The 20,077-nt window shown below is 40.3% G+C and overlaps 1 protein-coding gene across 1 annotated transcript in view; it reads left to right on the top strand.

Annotated features, from left to right (window-relative positions):
- Positions 1–882: 882 nt before the first annotated feature.
- The window catches only part of LOC103567261 (signal-regulatory protein beta-1-like), a 21,672-nt gene continuing 2,477 nt past the window's right edge, over positions 883–20,077 (top strand). Inside the window, exons 1-4 of the mRNA XM_008543899.2 lie at positions 883–1,216; positions 1,853–2,017; positions 3,392–3,742; positions 16,285–16,599. Coding sequence (XP_008542121.2) covers positions 1,945–2,017; positions 3,392–3,742; positions 16,285–16,599 — 739 coding nt within the window. The 5' untranslated portion in view covers positions 883–1,216; positions 1,853–1,944. The remainder of the gene's footprint in view (positions 1,217–1,852; positions 2,018–3,391; positions 3,743–16,284; positions 16,600–20,077) is intronic.

Consider the following 20,077-nt stretch of genomic DNA (forward strand, 5'->3'; position numbering starts at 1 on the left):
GCCTGATGGGAGAGGTGAGTGATGAGAAGAGTTTGTAGATGCTAAGTAGACAGTAGGATTAGGCATGCAGGTGACTTGCCCACTGTCATGCACGTATCAGGTGGGTCCAGGCTTCCAACCAAGGTCCTCTGGGTCCCAAAGCCTATCTCCTGATGCCATGCTCAATGGTCCCTGCCAGCGAGGAGAACCAAGACCAGTTAAGGATAGAGACTCTAGTGAGTGGGGATGGGAAACAAGGTTGCCAAGGGTGGTGTTCTAGTTACTACTGCTGCATAACAAAACATCCCAAAACTTAGGGACAATAAACAATCATTTCATTATGATCAGTGATGCTGTGGGTCAGCAATTCAGACAGGTCACAAGAATGGCTTATCTCTGCTATTTGTTGTCTGGGGTCTCAGCTGGGAAGACTCGGGTAGGGGTGACAATTTTGGGGGACTGAAATCATCTAGAAGCTTCTTCATTTATATGTCTAACGATGGTATTAGCTGGCTCCTTAGCTGGGCTTTCAGCTAGAACTCTTCCATGTGTCCTTGCCATGCAGACTCTGTGTGCTAGTTTAGGCTTCCTCATAGCGTGATGACAAGATTCCAAAAACGAGCATCCCAAGAGAGCAAAGTAGAATACAGGGAATTTTTATGTTCCAGCCAGAAGTCACATCACATCACCTGTGTTGTATTCACAAGCCCACCTATGCTCAGGAAAGAGGGAACATTTACCCACTTCTCCATAGGAGGAGTGTCAAAGAGCATGAGGGGACATTGCTGCAGTCAGCTCTGGAAAATACAAACCATTGCCATTGAAAAGAGAGAGTGGGTTGGGATGACGGATGCTGAAGGGAGCACCAGCCAGTTCCCCATCAGGGGCCTAATGTAGAATCTCAAAGGAAGTGGGAACTCATTATGTGACAGAACAACCTAATCCTGTCTCTCACTGCCTCTTTGGTTCTGCCCTTTCTCGTCACCAACTTACAGTCAGCAGCTGGGAAGGAGGCAAGGGTCAGGAGCAGCTGGGAAGCTGAGCCACAGAAGGCAGTGTCTGGCATGGGGTCCACAGAAAGAAAGGGCTCACGACTGAGAAGCTCTGGACGCAATCTTGTGTGCTGGCAGCCGCTGCTCAGAAGAAAAGAGGAGGTGCATTCCTGATGTGGGAGTTTCTCCTGCTCATCCACTCTTCTCTGCCCTGACCAGGACCCAGACCAGGGCACACAGACGAGGTACCACCCCCTCCTTCTGGCTGCGGTTCTGGGTGTGCTGTTTTCCCTGCAAGATGAACATGCCAAGCCCACACATGCACACACACACACACACACACACACACACACACACACACACACAAGCCTCCTCAATTCTCTAAAACTGAAGCCATCCTCCCCCTCCAAAGCTCCTTGCTCACCCTAAGCCACTTCCCCCACAGGGGTGCTCTCAAACTCAGGAGTGCTCATCAGACACAGCTCATTCTAACACTGACATTTCTGGAGTGGGGAAAGCAGGGCCCCGTTCCCGTGAGGCCCCATCCCCAGGAGCTCTCCTCCTGCACATCTGCGCAGTTCATCAGAGCCCAGTTGTTGAAACGTTGCAGAAGACTGAGCGCATCCTCCACTGCAGCAAAACTGCATCCCTGGGAATCTTGGATGAGGAAGGGCCCCCAGCACCTCTGAGATGGAGTGGGGGGCCCAACGGAAAGACCCTAGGCAGTAAGGGGGTCCGCCAGGGCCTCTCCAAGCATCTTTGGACCCTTATAACAGTAACTTCTTAGCTTGTGTCTGATTCCTGTTTCACAATCTAGAAGCAGAAACTGTCAAAATCCCACAGCCCTTTCCTCCCATAATAGTCACTTCCTCTTATATCAGGGAGAAAAGGCTTCCCCTCTCATCGCAGAGCACAGAGTCCTGGGTCTCTCCAGAACAGCATTCAGACAGAGCAAGCTCCAGTGGCCACCTCAATGCCAGTCCCTGCCTCCCCGCCCCGCCTGCCTCTGCCATCCCTGCTGCTGCCTCTGCTGCTGGGACTCACAGGTAAGCACCACGCCCTCGGGCACCACTGTGCAGGGATGCTCACCTGAGTTTGGCAGTGGTACCATTTCCCCATAGGCACTAGATGGATGGATCTCTGTTCCAGGGCCTCTTTCTTTGTTGCCTCTTCCTCTTTAAGACATTTCTCTGAATGGTTTCTTTTATAATAGGATCTCCCAAAGAAATCCCCCCAGAATTCGTATTATTTGGAGGGTCCTGTCCTCTCCCATCCAGGTCCAGACAGGATTTATTCCACCCAGGCATTTCTTAGTGACAGGGGATTCCCAGCCCTCCTCACCTCCCACACCCCTGACACCTTGTGAAGGCTCCACGACCCCCTGGGGCCTGATCTGCAGGACTGGGGCCATCCTGAGGGAGGAGGTGGAGGTGCAGCATCTGACTCCTCTGTCCTGCTCAAGACACAGACCTGGGAGGCAGGGCTGCCTTAGTAAAGATGGAGATGGATAGATAGATAAGTCACAAGTCCTACACACGCAATAAGGAACTAGTGAAAAAAATTTAACTGGTTCTGTTTAGACTATTAAGTATCCAGAATCTCAGAATCCTAGGATTATGTTCTTGATGTGGCAGTTTCTCCTGCCTGTCCTCTCCCTTCTCCCCAGAACTGACCGCAGACCTGGACAGAGAGGCGAGGCACCCTCCTCCTCCCAGTGGTATTAACATTTCAGTTGAGAGGACATCTAGTAAAGTGGATAAAACCACAGATATTTCTAGAAACAAACCTGCCAGGGTTGACATCCAAGTTCCATCACTTGTGACCTGTTTCACTTGGGACAAGTTACTAAACTTCTCTGTGACTCCGTTTTCTTGTCTGTAAAATGGGGATAAATAATAACGCCTTCGAATAGGGTTGTGGTGAAATTTAATCAAGTTGTTAATATATGTAAGTGTTTAGAGTGATTTGTGTTACACAGAAGCTTCTGTGGAGAGTCTGGCTATTATATCCTTCCAGGGTTTAGTAAATGCAAATACAAGCATATAAAAATGGTCTCACTAATTCTGGCCATTACAGCACCCACTCTGTGCCCGTACCAAGCCCGTGTCCTCATTTAACTCACAGCAGTCATGGGAAAAGGCAATGACCCCCCACGCTTGACAGAAGAGGAAACTGAAAGCAGAGGAGGGGAGCGGCCTTCCCAGAATCACCAGGCTTCTTAGCGCTGGAGCTGGGCCCGAGCCCATGTCAGCCTGGCGCCCAGGCCAGGACCCTCCCATTGGACTTAGAAGGAAGAAGTTCCTTCAGGCACAGTCCTAGATGTTTTTCAAAGGTTTTCAGTTTCAGTCTGACAACAAAACTGTAAGAGAAGTCCCCTGGGCCAGGCAGGGGACTTGGAGCTGACCTGTATTTCCTTCCAGGAGCAGCAGGTGAGCAGCTGCAGGTGATTCAGCCTGAGAAGTCAGTATTGGTGGCAGCTGGAGAGACGGCCACTCTGTGCTGCACACTGACCTCCCTGTACCCCGTGGGGCCCATCCAGTGGTTCAGGGGGACAGGGCCAGGCCGGGAGTTAATCTACAGTTTCAAAGGAGGCCACTTCCCCCGAGTCACAAATGTTTCAGACAACACAGAGAGAAACAACATGGACTTTTCCATCCACATCAGTAGCATCACCCTAGCAGACGCTGGTATCTACTACTGCGTGAAGTTCCGGAAAGGGAGCCCTGATGCAGAGGTTAAGTCTGGACCAGGCACCAGGTTGTTTGTGCGTGGTAAGTCCAGATCCCTGAAAATACAGCCCACTGCTCTAAGACAAATCACAAGTCAAGGCTCCCACCTTGTTAGCTCCTGGGTCAAGACTGAGGATAGAAGGTGGGGAAGTGAGAAGTCATGGTGAAGGAGCAGACAGAAATGTAATCCCAGGGCCATACATCAACAGAATCCTAACCTGTTAGAACTTTACAAATGTCAAAGGCCATAAAATGAGCTGGAGAGCAGACTCCAGGGCCAAAGTGCGTGAGTTCAACTTCTAACTCTGCCATTTACAAGCTGTATGACATTAGTGAGTTTCTTAAATTCTTTTGCTTCAGTTTCCTCTTCTATAAGATAGCGATAACACTAGTACTTGCATCATGAATTTATTAGGAGGATTAAAAATGTAAAACATTTAGAAGAGTGCCTGCAACACAATAATCATTATATTTGTGAATATTATCAGTATTCAGGATATTAAAACTAATCAGACTTTAAAATACAATCCAAAAAGCATGGAACCATAGATTCACAGGAAAAAGAATGATAGAATTATTGAGGCAGAAAATCATTGAAAACACTTTTTTTTTGGCTGAGGGACATTTGCCCTGAGCTAACCACTGTTGCCAGTCTTCCTCTTTTTTTTTTTTCTGCTTGAGGAAAGTTAGCCCTGAGCTAACATCTGTGTCAGTCATCCTCTACTTTGTACGAGGGTCACAGCCACAGCATGGCTAATGAGAGGTGTAGGTCTGAGCCTGGGATCCAAAACTGCAAACCCGGGCTGCCAAAGTGGAGTGTGCCAAACTCAACCAGTATGCCATGGGATCCACCCCTAAAAATCACATTTTTGATGTGAAATATGTAATCCTTATATTTCCTAAATTTTGTCCTTATTTCTACTAGTCCTGTGTATTCTTGGATGTCGTTCTGGCTGATAGAATAATAGCTGAAGACATAGCCTGCAAGTCTCTAAAGAGCATTCACAAAGGGGAGCCTGGGAAGCTGAGCAGTTAGCTCAGGTCTGTTTGTATTGATGAAGTAATGATTGTAATGTTTTTCCTGTAAAAATTGAGCATGATCACTTACTCTAACGGAGCCATAGAAACATACATCAGCAGAAATTTTGAATCTTTAAAATTTTAGCATGTCAGGGCAATAGAGAAACAAAGAGAATGATAGGCAGTATTTGGAGACAAAGAGAAGTCATACGATTTTCAAGAACTGGACATAAAAAGCAAGTTGTATGTGAACCATTTGAATGTGATCAGCATGAGATGATTAAGGGCAATGTTGGATACTAGAAGACAAGGAGTAGTGCCTTCAAATTCTTAAGGAAAATTATTCCCAACCTAAAATTCTATACCCAGACAGTGTGCCAAGTTTTCAAGATCTCCAAGACTACCTTTCATGAACACGTTTTTTTTTTTTAAGGAAGATTAGCCCTGAGCTAACATCTGCTGCCAATCCTCCTCTTTTTGCTGAGGAAGACTGGCCCTGAGCCAACATCCATGCCCATCTTCCTCTACTTTATATGTGGGATGCCTACCACAGCATGGCTTGCTAAGTGGTGCCAAGTCCATACCCAGGATCTGAACTGGCAAAACCCAGGCCACCGAAGTAGAATGTGCACTCTTAACTGCTGTGCCACTGGGCTGGCCCCCATGCACACTTTTTACTTTACCAAAGTAGGGGTTGAAGAAAGAAAAAGTAAGCCTGGGAACCAGGAATAGGGAATTGGAGACTCCAAGATAACAGCCATGCAAGAGGCATAGGAATGGTCACTGGGCCATTCCAAAATAGGAGGACTGAGCACTTTCAGAGGGGCATCTCAAAAAGATAGAATTGCTAGAATACTAAATAGTCTTCAAACTCATGCTCACCATTTCTAACACTATTTAACATTGCATTGAAGTATTAGCCAATGCTATTAGAAAGGAGAAAGAGATACAAAGTATAAGAATTATAAAGGAAATGGGAAAACTATTTCTCTTTGTAGATCATATGGTATCTGGAAAACAACAGAATTAACATTAAGCTTTACAAACAATAAGATAATTTAGTAATGTAGCATGTTATAAAACCAGCAAACAGAAATCAATAACCTTCATATATACCAAAAAAACCCAGAAGATATAATGGAAAGGATGACCACATATACAATAGAAAATTTAAATTAAATTAAATGCATAGCCCAATTTCTACCAAAACAGTGATAAGGATTGGATTTAATCCCCACTAAAAATCTAGGCAAACTATATGAAACAATGTTTGACAAGACATTCGATATCAGGCGACAAATGACAGTGATTTCTGAGAGATGAGAAACAAGTGAGGTGAGACCCAAGATTGCCTCTAGTTTACTCTCTGAGAAAGATTCCAGGCCTCCATGCAGGAAGAGAGAACTGAGGCAGAGCCTGGAGATCTCCCTGAGTTGATAAGAAGGAGCTGGTTGTCCAAAGAGAGGAAGGTGGCCAGAATTTTCCATGTAGGGTACCAAACACGACAGAGCTTCATGAGAGAGAACTCCAGAGAGGTTGAGTATTCAGCTGAGTACTGAAGAGTGTACGTACATGAGGACATACATATACATGAGAGTAGGTACATGGCCTCAGAGGAAAAATCCCTGGAGAGTACCGAAGGCCAAGAATACAGCCTGCTCCAAACAACCTGAACGAAAAGCTTCATAATTCATGGGGCATCTGGTAGAGTACGCAGAGGCTTCTGCATCAGAAGACGTAAAAGAATTAGCCCTAGACCAAATGATACTGTGGTCCTGCCTCACAAAGCTTAAATACAACACGTGAAGATACCAAACCGTTTCCAGGTAATTTAGCCATGTCCCAAAACGAGCTCAAGCATATTTATAGAAAAACAAAATATCCAATACTCAGCAAAATGAAACTCACAACATCTGGAATGCAATAAAAAATGACCAAGCATGCAAGAAGCAGAAAAATAAAATTTATAATGAGAAAAATCAATCATTTGAAACCCAACTAGAAAAGACAGATGACAGAGTTAAAGTGCAAGGGCATTTAAGCTATTATAAGTACACCCTGTATGTTCAAGAGGCTACAGGAAAGATAGAATATGTGAAGTAGAGGCATAGAAAATATTTTTTAAACATCCATATTGAACTTTTAGAGGTGAAACTGCAATGTTTAGGATGAAAAACAGACTGGATGGGACCAACGGCAGATAAGAAATTGAAGAAAAGAAACTAGTAAACTTAAAGACACAGCAACAGAAACTATCCAAAATGACACACAGAGAGATAAAAGACTGAGAAAAGATAAACAGAGCATCGTCAGCAGCAGGGAAACTGCAAGTAGCCTAATAAATATGTATTAAAGATTCCAAAGGAAGGAGGGAACAGAAAGAAATATTTGAAGAAATAACAGTTGTATGTTTCCAGGTATGATGCAAACTATGAACCCATGGATCCAAAAAGCTGAATGAACCCCCAGCACAAGAAACGAGCAGAAAACTACACCAAGGTACATCACAATCAAATTGCATAAAATCAATAATAAAGAAAAGATCATAACAGCAGCCAGAGGAAAGAGGAAATATTAGCTACACAGGAACTAAGATAACTATGACAGCAGATTTCTCATTGAAAATGATGCAAGGCAGAAGACAGTGGAGAAACATGTTTAAGGCGCTAAAAAAAAAAGAAAATATAGCAATCTTAAATATTTATGCACTTGATAAAAGAGCTTCAAAACATGTGACAGAGAAACTTATACAAATGCAAGGATAGACACATCCAACATTGTGGTCTGAGATTTCAACCCTCCTCTTTCAATAATTGGCAAACTAACTAGGGAGAAAGTAAAAAAGGGTCTAGAAGACTTGACCAGCACTATCCACATATTTGAGCTAACTGATATTTATAGCACACTCCACCCCAAAACAACAGAATATACACACTTTCCAAGTGCAAAGGGACCATTTACCAAGATGCATTGTAATGTGGGACACAAATTAAGTCTCTGTAAGTTTGAGTTAAGTTACACAAATGTGTTCTCTGACCACTGGAATTAGACTAACAATAACAAAAAGATTTCTGGAAAATCCCAGAACACTTGGAAATGAAATCATACAGATGTGAATAATGTGTTATAAAAGAAGAAATAAAAGGAAAATTAGTGAGTATTTTAAACTGAATGAACACAAAAGCACAGCATACAAAATTTGTGGGATGCAGTACTTAGTGGGAATTTATGGCACTAAATGCTGACATTAGGATAGAAGAAAAGTTTCAACTCAGTCATCTTAAAATTTAGAGAAAGAAGAGTGAGTGAAACCCCAAGTAAGTAGAAGAAAGGAAATAATAAATAACAAAACAGAAATCAGAAATAAGAAATGAAAAACTACAGGGAAAAATCAGTGAAATCAAAAGCTATTTCTTTGAGAAAATCAATAAAATTCATAAACTCCTAGCCACACAGTCAATTAGGGAAAAAAGAGAGAGAGGACACAAGCTACCAGTATCAGAAGGAAGGTGACATCACTGCAGATGCCACAGATATTAAAAAGATTATCATGGAACTTCATGAAAAACTGTACACCAATAAAGTCAAGAACTTAGATGAGGGGCTGGCCCGGCAGTGCTGCGGTTAAGTTCGCACGTTCCGTGGTTTGCCAGTTTGGATCCCAGGTGCGGACATGGCACCTCTTGTCAAGCCATGCTGTGGCAGGCATCCCACGTATAAAGTAGAGGAAGGTGGGCATGGATGTTAGCTCAAGGACAGTCTTCCTCAGCAAAAAGAGGAGGATTGGCAGCAGATGTTAGCTCAGGGCTAATCTTCCTCAAAAAAAAAAAAAAAAAAAAGAACGTAGATGAAATGGGCAAACTCTTTGAAAGACACAAATACCAAAGCTTATTCAAGAAGAAATAAATAGGCTGATTATCTCTATATTTATTAAAGAAACAGAATTTGTAGTTTAAAAATCCTCCCACAAACAATAGTCCAGGCCCAGATGACTTCACTGAGGAATTCTACCAAACATTTAAGGAAGACATACTAACAATTCTACACAAATACTTCCATAAAATTGAAGAGGAAGTTAAGCTCCCCAATTAATCTTTAAGGCCACCATAACCGTGACACTAAAAGCAAATGAAGAAAACTGTGGACCAATATCCCTCATGAACATAGAATCATTATAAAGCTACAATAACCATACAGTGTATTATTGGCATCAATGCAGACAAGTAGAACAGTGGAACAGAATAGAGATTCCAGAAAAAAACGCATACAGTGGTCTACCTATTTAGAAAAATGTGTAAAGATAATTTAGTGAAGAAAGGAGAGTCTCTTCAACAATGGTGCCAGATCAACTGGAACATTAGGAGGCAGACCAATGAACAGAATAAAAAATCCAGAACTGTATACAGTTCCTCCCCCTGTACATAAAAATAAATTCCACATGGATCAGAGATTTAAAGATAAAAAGTGAAACTGTGCAAGTATTAGAAGAAACTGTGTGTGACTTTTTTTATAATCTGCAAGTGGGTAAAACATCCCCAACTATAATTCAAAATATGGAAACAAAAAGGGGAAAAAAAAAGATAACTTGACCATATTGTCAAAAAGAAACTTGCGTATGGATGTGTGTATAATATTTTGCAAAATATAATATAGAAAAAAAATCACTCCTAACATAGAGAGAGCTTCTAAATTTTTAAAAGAAAAAGATAACTTTATAGAATTATGGGCAATAAATAGAAAAATACAACTCATAGAAAATGAAATATGAATGTCTCAAACATATAAAAATGTGTTCAGCCACCTTTGTATAAAAGAAATACAAATGAAAACAACACTGGGACACCATTTCTCACCTATCTGCTTGGGCAAAAATCCAAAAGTTTAACAGCATACTCTTTTGAGGGAGCTATGGGGAAACAGATACTTCCTATTTTGTGGGTAGAAATGCAAAATCATATAACTCATAAGGTGGTGAATTTAGCAACATCTAGCAAAGTTGCATATTACATATACATATTACAAAACTACACATTACCCGTACTACATATTAAATTGACACATTACCCATGACCCAACAATCCCACTTCTAGAAATTTGTCCCAAAGATGTACTAACATAAATGCAGAATGACTTATGCTTAGACTTTTCATTACAACACTGTTTGTAAGAACAAAAGATGAGCTGCTAAATAAATTATGGTACAGCCACACAATGGGGTGCTTTGCAACTTTAAAAGGAAGTTTTAAAGGAAGAACTTAGCACACGGCTTTAGAGGAACCCATGGATACCATCAAACAAGAAAGCAATGTGTAGAATGGTGTGTTGTGTACACTACTTTTTATTCTAAGAAGAGTAGGAAGAACAAGCATATGCATGTCAGTTCACACTTTTTTAAAAAGAGGAATAAACCAAAATCTAATTTAAAAAATTTACCTACAGGGGAAGGTAGGAAGAGATTACAAGGGATAGGAATGAAACATAGACTTTTCTGACTGTACCTTGATTTAGGTTTTGACTTAGTAAACACGTGAACATTTTAAATAATTAATAAACAAAATTCAAAATGAAAAAAGTATCTCTAAATATCTAAATTATTAAATCAACAATGAAACTCATTTAGCTATCTATAAATTGACGGCTTCACCAGACAAAGACAAATCATTTCAAGGGACTTTAAAACATAGAATTTTACCTTGGATTCACCAAAAAGCAGACCCCAAGACAAGTATTTGAGTGAAAGACCACCAATACGAAAGTGGTGAAGTCAGACAGTCAATAAAAGGTGCCCTCAAGCCCACTACCACTGTGAGCAACTGGAGCGTAATGCATTTGGGAAATGCTGGGAATGATACAGATACAGAACATCAGTCTCTGATTTGTCCATTTCAAGATGAAAGGAGTTTGGGATAATTATATACCAACTCCCGCTCACTCACTGATTGAGAGCTGCTCCCAGAGGGTCTTAGATGCCCAGTACTTCTAGTGTGCCATGTGCACAGGCAATCTTCCATAAAAGCAAACTTCTAAAAAGGTTTTCAGGTAAAAACATGCAAATAGTGGCATTTTCAAGTAGACTTGAGTGCACTGGAATTGTAAAACTCAAGGAATTTGAGTGGGCCTTGGAGATTGTATGCTACACATAATAATGTGCATCTATATCTCCAGTGAAACAAACCTAAGGACAAAAAGAACTCTCAAACTCTCTTCAATATTTATATTGCTTGGAAATAATATTGCTGTTGGTGTTCATGAATATTATATATATATTGTAGGACAAAGCAAATAAGTTGTGTTGATGTCCTTGGGAACTGGAATTGGGAATTGGGAACTCGGTATGAGGGACAGATACAGAATAGAGTCAAAGAAGTTAGGTTAAACAGCTGCATTAAATTTGAATTAGAACTATTGGTATTAACCCATTTAATTGTTTTTCTACTAAAAAATACTTACTTTATACTCTGTTCACCAAAAAGACTTGGAAACAAAGACAACCCAATACTAATGAGCACTGCTAGGACACCAATTATGGTTTCTAAATATCAGGTGTCTAAAAGGAACCAGGGCTCCTTTGGGAAATGACTGATTTCAGATCTTGAAGAGGAAATGTGCAAAATGAGCCTGGAATATTCTGTTGTACCAGAAATCAAGGAAGCTACCAATGTCTACCAAAGTCATATCAAAAAGACTCAGCAAATAACATAAAGGAGAATCCCACCAAGATGGATCGATTTGAGCATTAAAAAGAATAAAGACTACAATAGATTGACATTCACTATATGTGTTAAAATCCATGATTTCATAATATTATGAAAATAGAAGAAATTTCATTGGTCACCTTTGGAGGTGCTAAGTCACCAACTCATTGTTCTGAAATCCAAAAGATGGTAAGCAAAGGCATTTTTCTGCCTTTCCCCAATGAACCATATGTCAGGGTAACCAAAAATAGTTGATGAGGGAAAGAATAATTTCAGTTAATGAAGACAGAAGGAATGGTAGCATTAGACAATCATCAGTGTGAAACTCCCAATGAAATGATAGATCTAGACAATAATTATCTATAGTTGTTAAAGACATTGGGCTAAAGGCTGAATGGGGAACTTTATAACAAGTGGATCAAGCTGACAGCACCCAAAGCCATTAATCAATCTGAACACCATAAAAAGGGAGACTGCCAGATATTACATGTCTCAATGTAATGCAATAAAAAGTTGTGAGCACCTTCTATGAAGTAGTCTTGCAAAAATTATGAACCTGTTCTAATCAACTAGATCCTCCATTTCCAACTACAGGCAATACATATAATAATAAGCAATTAGAAATTATTATTAATTATTATTAAATTTTTGTGTGATAATGTCATTTTGATCATGTTTTTAAAAATTCTTAACTCTTAGGTATACATGTGGAGGTAGTTGTGAATGAACTGATATAGTGTCTGGTATTTGCTTTAGAATAACCCAGTGATGATAGAAGTATAGATGAAACAAGATTGCCCATTTGTTGATGACTGTTAAAGTCCCACGATGAGTACTTTCTATTTTTATATGTTTAAAAATTACCATTATACAAGGTTTTTTATTTCATTCCAAGCCTGTGTACCCTCCTGAGAAGTCTTTCCACACTCCAAGGTATACAGTTTCCCTAAACTGAAGTCCACTACAATACTTAGCAGTTTCATACGTACTGGGAGGAGTTATACATATCTGGCGAAAGTTTGGTGGTGAATTTATCATAGATTTCTAGAAAACTAAGCAAATGAAAAGAATGAAACCACACACCTAAAAGAATTAGAAAAAGAAAAACAAAAGCCAAAAGTAGTAGCAGGAAGGAAATAATAAAGACCAGCATAGAAATAAATGAAATAGAGACTAAAAAAAAAAATAGAAAAGATCAATGAAACTAAGAGCTGGTTCTTTGAAAAGATAAGCTAAATTGACAAATCTCTGTCTAGGCTCACCAAGAAAAAAAGAAAAAGGGCTCAAATAAATAAAATCAGAAATGAAAGAGAAGTTCCACCTGATACCAAGGAAATACAAAATATCATAAGACACTATTATGAACAATTATATGCCAAAAGTTGGACAATCTAGAATAAATGGATAAATTTCTAGAAATATACTATCTTCCAAGACTGAATCATGAAGAAATAGAAAATCTGAATATACTGATTGCTAGTAAGGTGATTGAATTAGTAACAAACAAAAACTTCCCAACAAACAAAAGACCAGGACCAGACGACTTCACTGGTGAATTCTACTAAACATTCAAAGAAGGTGTAATACCTATCCTTCTCAAACTCTTCCAAAAATTGAAGAAGAGAAAACACTTCAAAACTCATTTCAGGAAGCCAGAATTACCCTGACACCAAAATAAGATAAGGATACCATAAAAAATACAATTATGGCCCAATATTGCTGATGGACATAGACACAAAAATCCTCAACAAAATATTAGCAAATAGAATTCAACAATACATTAAATATATCATATAATACAATCAAGTGGGATTTATTCCAGGGGGCAAGCATGGTTCAACATCCACAAATCATTCAACATGATAGACCGCATTAACAAAATGAAGGATAAAAATCATGATCATCACGATAGATGCAGAAAAAGAATTTGAAAAAAACAACATCCATTCATAATAAAAACTGTCAACAGTGTGGGTATAGAGGGAACATATCTCAACATAATAAAGGCCATATATGACAAACATGCAGCCAACATCCCGCTCAACAGTTAAAAGCTGAAAGCTTTTCCTCTAAGATCAGGAACAAGACAAGGATGCCCCCCTCACTACCTTTATTCAACATAGTACTGGAAGTCCTGCCACAGCAATTAAGCAAGAAAAAGAAATAAAATGCATCCAAATCAAAAAGGAAGAAGTAAAATTGTCACTATTTGTAGATGACATGTACTATATATAGAAAATCTTAAAGACCCAACCAAAAAAACTGTTAGAACTAACAAATGAATTCAGAAATCTGTGGCCTTTTTATACACTAATAAACCATTGGAAAAAGAAATTAAGAAAACAGTTCCATTTACAATTGCATCAAAAAGAATAAAATATCTAGGAATAAATTTAACAAAGGAGGTGAAAGACTTGTACACTGAAAACTATAAGATGCTGATGGAAAAAAACAGAAGAAGACACAAATAAACGGGAAGATATTCCATGTTTATGGATTTGAAGAATTAATATTGTTAAAATGTCCATATTGTCAAAGCAATCTACAGATTCAGTGCAATCCCTATGATAATTCCATGCATTTTTCACAGAACTAGAACATACAATTCTAAGATTTGTATGGAACCACAAAAAATCTCACATAACCAAAGGAATATGGACAAAGAACAAAGCTAGAGGCATCCACTCCCTGATTTCCAACTAAACTACAAAGCTATAGCAATCAAGAGAGTACAGCATTGGCATAAAAACAGAAAGACACATCAGTGGAACTGGAAAAAGAGGTTGGAAATAAACTCTCAAATACATATACATGGACAATTAATTACTGGAAAGGAGCCAAGAATATACAATGGGGAAAGGACAGTTTCTTCAACAAGTGGTGCTGCAAAAACTGGGCAGCAACATGCAAAAGAATAAATCTAGACCACTAGCTTACACCATACACAAAAATTAACTCAAAATGGATTAAAGACTTGAATGTAAGTCCTGAAACCATAAAATTCCTAGAAGAAAACATAGGTGGCAAGTTCCTGGATATCACAGAGCGATATTTTAGCAATATTTTTTTGCATCTGATTCCAAAGGCAAGGGAAATAAAAGCAAAAATAAACAAATGGGACTACTTCAAGCTAAAAATCTTCTGCAAAGTAAAGGAAATCATTGATAAAGTGAAAAGTCAACTTACTAAATGGGAGAAGATATTTCCAAATCATATATCTTATGGGGGTTAATATTCAAAATTTATGAATAATTCATACAACTCAACAATGAGAAAACAAACAACCTGATTTAAAAATGGGAAGAAGTATCTGAACAGACTTTTTTTCCAAAGAAGACATAGATGGCCAAAAGGCACATGAAAAGATGTATAAACATCACTAATAATCAAGGAAATGCAAATCAAAACCATGATGAGATATCACCTTAGGCTCACCAGAAGAGCTATTATCAAAAACAAAAAATAAGCATGGGTGAGGAAGTGGAGAAAAGAGAACCCTCATACACTGTTAGTAAGAATGTAAAGTAGTGTAATCACTGTGGAAAACAGTATGGAGATTCCTCAAAAGTTTAAAAATAGAACTACCACACAATCCACCTATTCCACTTCTGGGTATTTACACAAAGAATATGAAAACACCAATTCGAAAAGATATATGTACCCGTATGTTCATTACAGCATTATTTATAATACCAAGACTTGGAAACAACCCAAGTGCCCATTGACCAGTGAATGGATAAAGATGTGGTATATATGTACAATAGAATACTACTCAGTCACAAAAAAGAATGAGATCTTGCCATTTGTGACAACATGGATGAATCTTGAGGGCATTAGGCTAAGCAAAATAAGTCAAATAGAGAAAGACAAATACTGTATGATTTCACTTATATGTGGAATCTAAAAAACAAAACAAACAAACAAAACAAAACAAACTAATAGATACAAAGAACAGATTAGTGGTTACCAGAAGGAAAGGAGGTTGGAGGGTGGATGAAACAAGGGAAGGGGGTCAATTGTATGGTGATGGATGGTAACTATACTTATGGTGGTGATCACTTTGTACAGTATACAATCATCAAATTATAATATTGTATGTGTGAAACTTATGTAATGTTATATACCAGTTTTACCTCAAAAAAAAAAATGATGAGCCCGTTAGAAACTCTCCTGAGAAAACAAAAAGCTGTGCAAGAAAGGAAATATAATCATAATGTATTACATGGCTCAGTTGTGAACAATGCTCCTTTGGTGATAATAATATAAATGTTTAACTCTGATAAAATAAAAGATTTTGAAGTGTCTATGATAGGAGGATGTGAGGAGGGGAAGTGTGAATGGCAGGTAGAGGGATTTGTAAGAGAGTTAAGTCATCATCTTCCCTAGAAGTAGGTCTGCCTATAATACATAAAACTGAAAAACAGAGAAATAACAGTACAAGCATAGTATTTAGAAACAGAGAGAGAAATGTCCAAAGAATCAGGTAAAATACTTAAAAGAGATTGATCTGTCATTTTTGCAAGGAGAGGAAGCTAGGGGTATAATGTTTTTCATTATATACCTTATATGACTTTTATACAATGTATCTTGGGAAGGAGGGTAAAGACAATGACAAGGTTGGATCTGCATTTCAGCACGATCACCATGGTCTGGTTTCTGAGTGTGGGCGGGAAGGTTGAGAAGCAAAGTCAGTGAGGCCAGTTGGCAAGCTGTTATGATAAGAAGAGTCATTAAAAAATTATGAAGAAAAGAAAGAAGAGATGAGAGATTGGGGTAAGTCCAGCTGGCTGAACCATAAGGGCAGGAATTGTACTAGAGAGTAATTTACTGTCTTCATTTATCTCTCTCTCTTCCTTGCCTTGATCAAAGCTAAGCCCTCTCTTCCCGAGGTCTCTGGCCCCTCCAACAGGGCCAGCCCAGGACAAGGAGTGAATCTAACCTGCAAATCAACTGGCTTCTTTCCCAAAAACATATATCTGAAATGGTTTGAAAATGGAGTGGAGCTTCCAGCCCTTCAGACTGACATCTTCCCACCTGGAGACGCTTTCTCTTACACCGTCGTCAGCACCACCATGGTGACTCTTGCCTTCTCCTCACTCCACTCCCAGGTCACCTGTCAAGTGGCTCACAGTGAATTGCAGAGCCCCCTCAGTAGCCATGTGAACATCTCCAAATTCCTCCAAGGTAAGGATCTCCCATTCACCCAGAAGGCCAACCCTAGGTGACCATCCCATGTCCCTGCTTGAAGCACTTCCCCTGCGTCCCCCTTTTCACTCTTCACTCTTCAATAAGCCCTACATGAGGTGGTATGAGGTTCTCTATCTTATATGACCATCCTCTGCTCACACAATGCCTTAATCGGGTCCTTCTTTTTCAGAGCTCCCTTCCCTCTAGTGTATTTGAGAGGTAGAAGCTCAATCATTCATTCAACAAGTCTTTCTTGAGCATCTGTTGTGTGGCAGCTTTATTCTAGGTGTTGGGGAATCCATGATAAACAGAACATGTGTGGTTCTGCCTCGCTGAGTTCACAGTCATGTAAACTCCATCATCCAAGATGCAAACAACTATATGGTTATGACTTCTGACATTTGCTATGAGAGGAAAGAACAGAGTACTGAATGAACAGATGAAAACAGGAGAAATCTAGTTAACTCAGGAATTGCCTCATTGAAGAAGTGATGTTTGAGCCAAGATATGAAAGATGAGAAAGAGTCAGCCAAGCAAAACGTAGAACGTTGCTGGCAGAGAATGGGGATTTGTGGAGAGCGAGGCATGTTTGAAGAGCAGGGATAAGGCTCGAGTGGGTTAGTGTGAAGAAGGTGCGTGGAAAGGAAGAGGCTGGAGAGAAAGGAGTAGGGATCAGACCATACAGGGCTGCCAGGCCACAGCAAGGACATTTCTGCCACTTGGACTCTCCACACGGACTCTCAACACAATTGTCCAAACCACCATGCCACGACTGCTTTGCTGTCAGTCACTGCCTTTGAAACAAGCTTCTTAAACCCACCTTGGCATCAGGGGAGGGAACAATGCAGACAAACCTAAGCCTTCACCTTTCTTGCTCTGACACATAAAGCCAAAGCCCTTTACTGTTGTGTTGAATCAGACTTTGCAGAAATATGGAATGACAGGCAAAGGAAACGAACCTCACTCCTGTGTAAGTCCATCCGCCCAGGCCTTCACAAGGAATTTGCTAAGGGATCTGTACTCTCCTTAGCCACAGCATCCCTCCTCCCCCACCAATGACATCAGCATGGCAGAATCCCACTTACTTCCTGCAGATGGTGGATTCCTCCCAGGGGTCCAGAGCCCCAACTCTCCTTCTCTCCAGCTCCAGCCAGAGACAACCAAAGAGCACCCATTAATAGCATGATAATCTCCACACAACCCACCCCCGCCTCATTGCAGACAATATGTGGTACGATTGTAAAGAAGACTTTAGCTCCTCCTTAACCAAATTCCTCCAGCCCAAAGTGGGAGTTGGGCTTTGTGTAACCTAAAGACACCACGTGAGAGCTGCAGCCTGGAAATGGAATTCTAGCCTCCACCTCGAGCATCCCAAAGAAGCTGTTTGCCCCTGCTTCATCAAGATGAGGAAATCAAGGTCTAGACAAGAGAAGGGACTTGTCCAAGGTACATGACTCTTTATTAGTGAGCTTTAATTTGAATCCAGTAACACACCTCTTCAGAAGACCATCTATGACCTCCCTCCTGTAAGAACTCCCCAAGCAGAGATACCAGAGAAGGACAGGGTCCCCTTCCCCAAGAGGGGTGGTTCAGTCATGATCTGCCCAGAGATGGGCATTGTGCTGCTCTTTCCACTTTCTCCAAACCCTTGGCTCCTCCTCCCTCCCATATAAATGAAGAGACTCCATAAACCCAGTCAGCCAAGCCAGATACCTGTTCTCGCCCAGTCCATCACCAAGTTCTATCAAATTTCCTTCCAAAATCTCTTCTCAGCTCATACATTTCTCTCTACTGCCACTACCCAGGTTAATACTCAAGGGCAAGCCATCATTACTCTTACCTGGATGCAACAGCCCCCTCTCTCATAGCCACCATGACCATCCACAGTCCATCACCCAACCTCACACCAGCCAAGGGCATTTTATCAAGGAAGCCAGGTCGTGTTCCTCCTTTGTTTAAAACCCTTCCACATCTCACCACTGCTCTTACAAAAAGGAAACAAAATCCTTACTGGAATGTTCAACAGTGATCTTCACCCATTTTTGTTCATTTAACCCTAAAATAATTGTGAAGAACCATGTGGCTCATAGTATATTTTAAAGTTAACATCTAAAATTGTTCATCGTATGCTTAAATAGCTGCAGAGCACATAACTCGTGGGATATTACAAATGTTACATCATTCTGAAAATACTCAATGGAAAAATAACATCATACTGATTTGACTTCCACCATCATCCACTTCAACGTACATAAACTAGCTCTTCTTTATAAATCAGAAATTTTACGTCATTCCATTTTCTTCCCAAATTTGTATTCCCATGCTAATTCCAGGGAGAACTTTGTCCCAGTGTAGCATATTTTATATTTGAAAGTCTTTTACTGACCACAACATCATCCAGTCATAGAGGACTATGAGAACACAGAGAACTAGCACAAAAAATATATACATGTAAGGTGAATTTCTTAAAGTTTTTTCTCAAGACCATAAGGCTCTAAGTGCTAAAAAAAAATTCTTAATCACAAAATTGATCAAAAGAACCCAAATATTTGACAAATTTTGATAAAAATCATTATTAAAGTAACCATTAAAGTGTTAACAGAAATGCAGTGCGATAGATGGGGGAGATTATGATGCTTTGATTAAAGCTGGCTTTCCGGCCAGTGATATTTTGAACTGTCCTTTTATTTCGAGTCCCGAAGTCTTTACACCAAGGGCAATGCACCATAGCTGATTCGGATGTGTGCAGGAAGGCCTTTCTTTTGTAACATGGGAGAAGGAGAAATGAGAAATAGCGAGGAGGAGAAGGAAGCAACCTCAGTGTTCATTCTCAAGCAGATCAACTTCAGGAAAGAGTCATATGAGAGTTCGGCATCTGGAAATTAGTTGTATTAAACTATCAAGGTATGTCTCCTTAGGATGTCCTTAAGTCCCCGCATCAGTACGTGCAGCACCAGTAAGTGCAGACAGGCTTCAAACTGGCTATGAGTGTGGCTTCATCTCGCCCACGCTTCCCCTCACTCACTTTGGTCATCTTTCTACCCTTGGAACATGCTAGGCTTCACCTCAGAGCTTCTGCCCAGGCCCTTCCCTCTGCCTGAGATGCACTTCCCCACAGCCAACCTCTCCCAGTGCCCTCCGGCCACTGACGCTCCCCCAGCCCCTTTGCCTAATGCTCCAGTTACCAGGACTGCATAAGAAATTATCCCCAAACTTATTCCAACATTCTAAACTTAAGCCAAATCCCCCAAATTATTATATTCACATATTTTGTAGGTCAGGAATTTGGACATGGCCTAGCGGGGATGGCTTCCTTCTGCTCCATGACTCTGGGACCTAAGCTGGATGATTCACAGGCTGGAATCATCTGAAGGCTCCTTCACTAACATGTCTGGCCATCGGTGCTGGCTTTCAGTTTGGGACGTCAGTTCTTCTTGACATGGGTCTCTCCTTATCATCTTTCCATGTGGGCTAG

This window comes from Equus przewalskii, chromosome 21, assembly GCF_037783145.1.
Source record: "Equus przewalskii isolate Varuska chromosome 21, EquPr2, whole genome shotgun sequence".
Classification (NCBI taxonomy): Eukaryota; Metazoa; Chordata; class Mammalia; order Perissodactyla; family Equidae; genus Equus; species Equus przewalskii.